The 5,153-nt window shown below is 36.1% G+C and overlaps 2 protein-coding genes across 3 annotated transcripts in view; both read right to left on the bottom strand.

Annotated features, from left to right (window-relative positions):
- The window catches only part of LOC111492306 (uncharacterized monothiol glutaredoxin ycf64-like), a 2,562-nt gene extending 1,161 nt beyond the window's left edge, over window positions 1-1,401 (bottom strand). The window contains exon 1 of the mRNA XM_023141602.1: window positions 1,063-1,401. Coding sequence (XP_022997370.1) covers window positions 1,063-1,285 — 223 coding nt within the window. The 5' untranslated portion in view covers window positions 1,286-1,401. The remainder of the gene's footprint in view (window positions 1-1,062) is intronic.
- A 761-nt stretch (window positions 1,402-2,162) lies between these two features.
- Window positions 2,163-5,153, bottom strand: part of LOC111491833 (N-terminal kinase-like protein) — a 24,991-nt gene continuing 22,000 nt past the window's right edge. For both annotated transcript variants that reach the window (XM_023140887.1, XM_023140886.1), the window contains 3 exons: window positions 4,660-4,769; window positions 2,794-3,051; window positions 2,163-2,723 (listed from right to left, as the gene is read on the bottom strand). In XM_023140887.1, coding sequence (XP_022996655.1) covers window positions 2,458-2,723; window positions 2,794-3,051; window positions 4,660-4,769 — 634 coding nt within the window. In that variant the 3' untranslated portion in view covers window positions 2,163-2,457. The remainder of the gene's footprint in view (window positions 2,724-2,793; window positions 3,052-4,659; window positions 4,770-5,153) is intronic.

Raw genomic sequence — 5,153 nt, 5'->3', positions numbered from 1 at the left:
AAAAAAAAAAAAAAAGGAAAAAAAAAAAAAAAAAAAAATGTAAAAAAAAAAAAAAAAAAATGTAGGAACAAAAAAATGGATGTTCCTCTCTCCAACCGATGTGAGATCTCACAATCCACCCCCTTTGAGGCTCAGTGTCCTAGCTGGCACACCGCTTTGTATTTATCCCCCTTCGGGGCTCAGCCTCCGCACTAGCACATTGCCCAGTTTCTGGCTCGGATACCATTTGTAACAGCTCAAGCCCACCACTAGCCGATATTGTCCTTTTTAGGATTTCCCTTTCGACGAGACTTTTTAAAAAGCTTCTGCTAGGGAGAGGTTTCCACTCTTATAAAGAATGCTTCGTTCTCCTCTCCAACCGAAGTGGAATCTCACATTGACTATTCTCACATCACATCTATATCACATCTATTCGACTCTACTACATTTGATTGTCAAGAAAACTTGGTAACTATACCCATTGAGCCCTTTATTATTTACAATAGTCCTAATTGACTTCTAGGCCAACCCATTTTGATTCAAAATGACATGGTTATTTCAATTGCATTTCACTTTTACCGAAACAAAGTTTTCAAATATCAGCAGCATCATTTGGCTGAAATTAATATTAAAAAACAATGTTCCAAAGACTTAAGTATCAACAATATCAAATTTGAATCACACTCCAATAAAGTCCATGCTTACTTCTTGCACGCATGACATCCATTTAGTTAGGAGAGCAAAATCCATCAAAGATAAACTAGCAACCCAACCTCTATCCTCACAAGCTCTAAAACCCAATTCATAAGGTACGAGAACTGAATTTCTTCCCCTTAATCTCCATCAATATCCTCCCCCTAAAAAGTAACCAATTCAATCAACACTCTTAATAAAAACCGGTTCCAAACTAATCCAATTCAGAACAACAGAAATAATTTCACAAAGTCAACTCTGCATCTTCGTCACAAACCTCCATCAGATAACAGCAATCAATATAAATAAATAAGCCCTAAAAACTGCAATACCTACTGAAGAGGAACAATCGGAGCACAAAATGAAGAAAGGGACAAAATAAGAAATTACCCGAGAAACAGCGGAAGGATCCGAACTTCCGCCCAGATTTCGATCTGTGTTCGAGTGGAATTCCATGAAAATGTTGCGAATTCCGATTAAGGTAGGCGCGGCGCTGTAGAGGCGAAGTGGGGAGGGGGAGAAGACAAAGAGAAGACGTTGTTTTGGTAGAAGAAGAGGAGGAGAAGGACGGAAATGGGGGTAGTAGTAGTTGAAATGTGGCAAGAGACGACATTTTTGTTCGCAATCTTCTTCTTTCTCCTTCGAACTCCGGAGGATTTTGGTTGCCGATGCAGAGAGCCACAGAGGTTGCTGTCTAGGTTCAAACGAACGTTCTGCGTCCAACAACCTATTTTGGTTAAATTATTATTTTTTTTTGTTTTATTTATTTATTGGTTAATTTTATTTATTGATTTATTGGTTAAGTTATTTTTTATTTTATTTTATTTATTCATTTTTTAATTAAATTATAGAAATTGGAATACTTATATTTTATTTATGGTAACTTGCTTATGGTAACTTGCTGCCATTAATTTTAGGGCGCCTCTATTATAAATTTAGAGTGGCATGTGATACGATCAGTCGTTCACGAGTTATTTTGGTTTTTGAGCTAATGAGAGAGTGAAGTTTCATTATTCAAGTTCGGAAAATAGTATACTTATTCAATCCGCTACAAAATTTTCACACAAGCAAAGCAAAAAGTATGCGTTTACATACGTGAATTCACAACTCACTTAAAATCAAGATTAAGTCGTATACAATTAAGTGCAATAATTTGGTTGGGAGCTTTTGATAAGAATGACTTCGTTCAAATGGTTGATAATAAAAGGTAAAATATATATAAACTCATACTCGAGCTGTATTTTGACAGAAAAATAGGTTGAAGTGAAGCTCGTCGAAGCTCGACTATCCAACGTTTTATTTCGCTGATGTTGAAATGTGAAATTTATCAATAGTATGATAAATAAATGGCTGAATTTACATCACAAATCAACCTATAGTAAAAACAAAAGGTAGAAACTTCAAAAGATTGGAGCTGTGTCAATCTGATGCAATTTGAATCTGATTTTCAATGTTTATTTGATCTAAATAAGTTCAAAATAGAAAGTACATATCAAATAGAAGGTTTCCGACAGTCCACTAAAAAGAATAAAGTTCATTACATCATGAACATGTCTCCCTCCCTATGGGATCAGACCAATTCAAGATCATATTCCTTGCACAAGAACAAAAGAAAAAAAAAGGGAAAGAAAGATGCAGTATAAAGAATTCTATTATAGATCAAACTATGTATGAAATCAAGGTTAAGATACAACTCAAGGAGGCCATGGCTATTAAACAATGGAAAGTAAAAACTGCAGGCATCTTCAATCTTCAAATCATTCTTTTGGTTTATACTATATGCAATCACATACCAGTCGACGATGTCCGATTTATCCGCTGTGCCCCTAACTTTGGAGCTGCTGGTTTGCTTCCTCTCCCCCTCCCAGCTGACAATGGCTTGGCTCGAGTCATTGGTGCAGGAGCAGCAATGGCAGCCCATGGGTCATCATCATCAACAGTTCCACTTGCTTTTAAGTTCAATGGTTTCGAGACAGTTCTTGGAGCAGGGGCGGCTATGGAACCCCATAGATCGTCGTCGTCTTTAGCTGGCCTGGCTGTACTTCTTGAACCTGAAAGAACCGAAACGAGTTATTATATGCCATCGAGCAGTACCTAGAAAGCTAAATGAATTGGCATTACTTGGTGGTTTTGTTTGTGTAGGTTGAGATACAGGTCGTTTTTGAGCAGCTTGAATGTTTGCAAGAGCTGGAGACGGCTTTGGCTCCTCCAGAGGTTCTAACTCATCCCATCCATCCTTTTCAGTTTCATCTTCATCATGAATTCCATTTTCAACTTCTCCCCAGCCGTCAGTAGATGTTGGCGATTCAGTTGCGTGGTTTTCAGTTAAATCAAAGCTCGAGCTTACCCTTACCGGTGCCATAGTTGGAGCATTTTCAACTGGAAGAAACATGAAAATAATAAAGTTGATGGTCAAATGAATATGCTAAATATTGACATGGTAATAAGATCATTGATAACTGCTTCAACTAAAGGATAATGCAAGTATAAATGGGGAAAAAACTGATATCTTAACTTACGAGGCTCCAAGTCATTTAACTATTTGATATCAATTTTAAGTAGACAAATGTGAGTGCAAATGTTCGAATATCTAACGTCAAAAAAGTAGATACTGTAATAGCCCAAGTCCACTACCAGCAGATATTGTCCTCTTTGGGATTTCTCTTTCGGGCTTCCCCTCAAGGTTTTTAAAACGCATCTGCTAGGGAGATGTTTCCATACCGTAATAAAAAATATTTCGTTCTTCTCCCCAACCAATGTGAGATCTCACAATCCACCCCCTTCAGGGCTCAACGTCCTTGCTGGCATATCGCCTCGTGTCCACCCCCTTCGAGACTCAACCAACTCGCTGGCACATCGCCCGATGTCTGGCTCTGATACCATTTGTAATAGCTCAAGCCCCCCACTAGCAGATATTGTCCTTTTTGGATTTTCCCTTTCGGGCTTCCCTTCAAGGTTTTTAAAACGCGTCTGCTAAGGAGAAGTTTTCACACTCTTATAAAGAATGTTTTGTTCTCCTCCCTAACCGATGTGGGATCTCACAGATACCTTAACCACTAAGATGCTCATGTTGGCAATGAAATGCAATATCCTTTTAAATTCATAAATACACTATGAAATACATATCAATGCTATTAGCATATGCAGCCATTACTGAACTGTATTTTCTACCACTTCTCAAGGTGTAAGATGATTACAATATTATACACATTACAATTTGTCCTCTTTTCTTAAAGAAAAAGAGCATCGACAAGGACAGGAATAAATTATGTATATTACGAGTTCAACATATATGGGGTGGGAATTCGAACTTCAAACCTTCTACTTGATTATATATGCCTAAACCAGTATGTCTAAATATACATTTTATTTGCTACTAATATAAACACGAGTAAAATGCTAAATATTTTTGAATTCGGATATAGTGGAAATGTGTTTGTATCCCATTTATATTTAGTAACAACTAAAAATATATAAGAAATTAACGAATTCAGTTGCATACAAACAAATAATAGAAAAAGATGCAATATCACAGGGAAATCTAAAAGTAGTTGAAAGTAATGATCCATTGTCCTAAAAGTAGTGTTAGAAACACATTAAATAATTAGAATTTTTGTGCTTTATGATCATGAAATAACTGGAGTCTAACTAGCAGAGAATAACAAAGTCATAATTCCACTCTCAAAAGTAGGTAATTTTCTTTCCCTAGTCCTACAATGAACGGTAAAAAACTTGTCAAGCACATTCTGGCTATGACTGAGATTCAAATGAAATCAAGAGAAAAAATTCAATAGAGTACACCAATATGTCAACCTATTTTATGACAAGCGAAACTCCCATTTTGTATTATCAAAAAAGAAGAGAGACAAAAAGACCACCACTCTATCAAATATCCGTCATCAATAACCAAAAACAGATATTAACATGGCAGAGGAGTATTAAAGAAGTCTGCATACTTTCAAAGAAAATTCTCGAAATATAATGTACCTGAGATGGAATCTGAACTTGTAGCAGCTAAAGGTGCATTAGAGCTTACAGGAGCGCTAGAAGCATGTTCAGAGGGTTTTCCTTTTAGAGTTAAAGAGCTCATAGCCCACCTGCATATAAATATGAGACACATTTAACAGTATATCTATGACCCATGTTTTGAATTGTATATTGATTAGAAACATGTAGCAACAATAGTATCATCCTCTCCATCGAGCTATTAATGGTTACTTCAGTAGCTTGTTGAATACAATAGATAGACAATAACAGAACAAAAATGTTCTATTTAGAACCAAATTTTTTTCATTTGTGATACATCGATACAAGAAACTTTGGACAGGAAATCCAAAAATAACATAAAGATACCCAAAATGACTTAGCCTTTTGCTCCACCCACCACATCAGATATCCAAAAAAAAAAAAAGACAAATAATTATAATTATTTTCTATTGTAAACAAAACTGTAATCCAGTAAATTCAAAAGATTGGGGGGG

Source organism: Cucurbita maxima, unplaced genomic scaffold, assembly GCF_002738345.1.
Source record: "Cucurbita maxima cultivar Rimu unplaced genomic scaffold, Cmax_1.0 Cma_Scf00017, whole genome shotgun sequence".
NCBI classification, from domain to species: Eukaryota; Viridiplantae; Streptophyta; class Magnoliopsida; order Cucurbitales; family Cucurbitaceae; genus Cucurbita; species Cucurbita maxima.
This window is presented reverse-complemented; position numbering and strand designations above follow the sequence as displayed.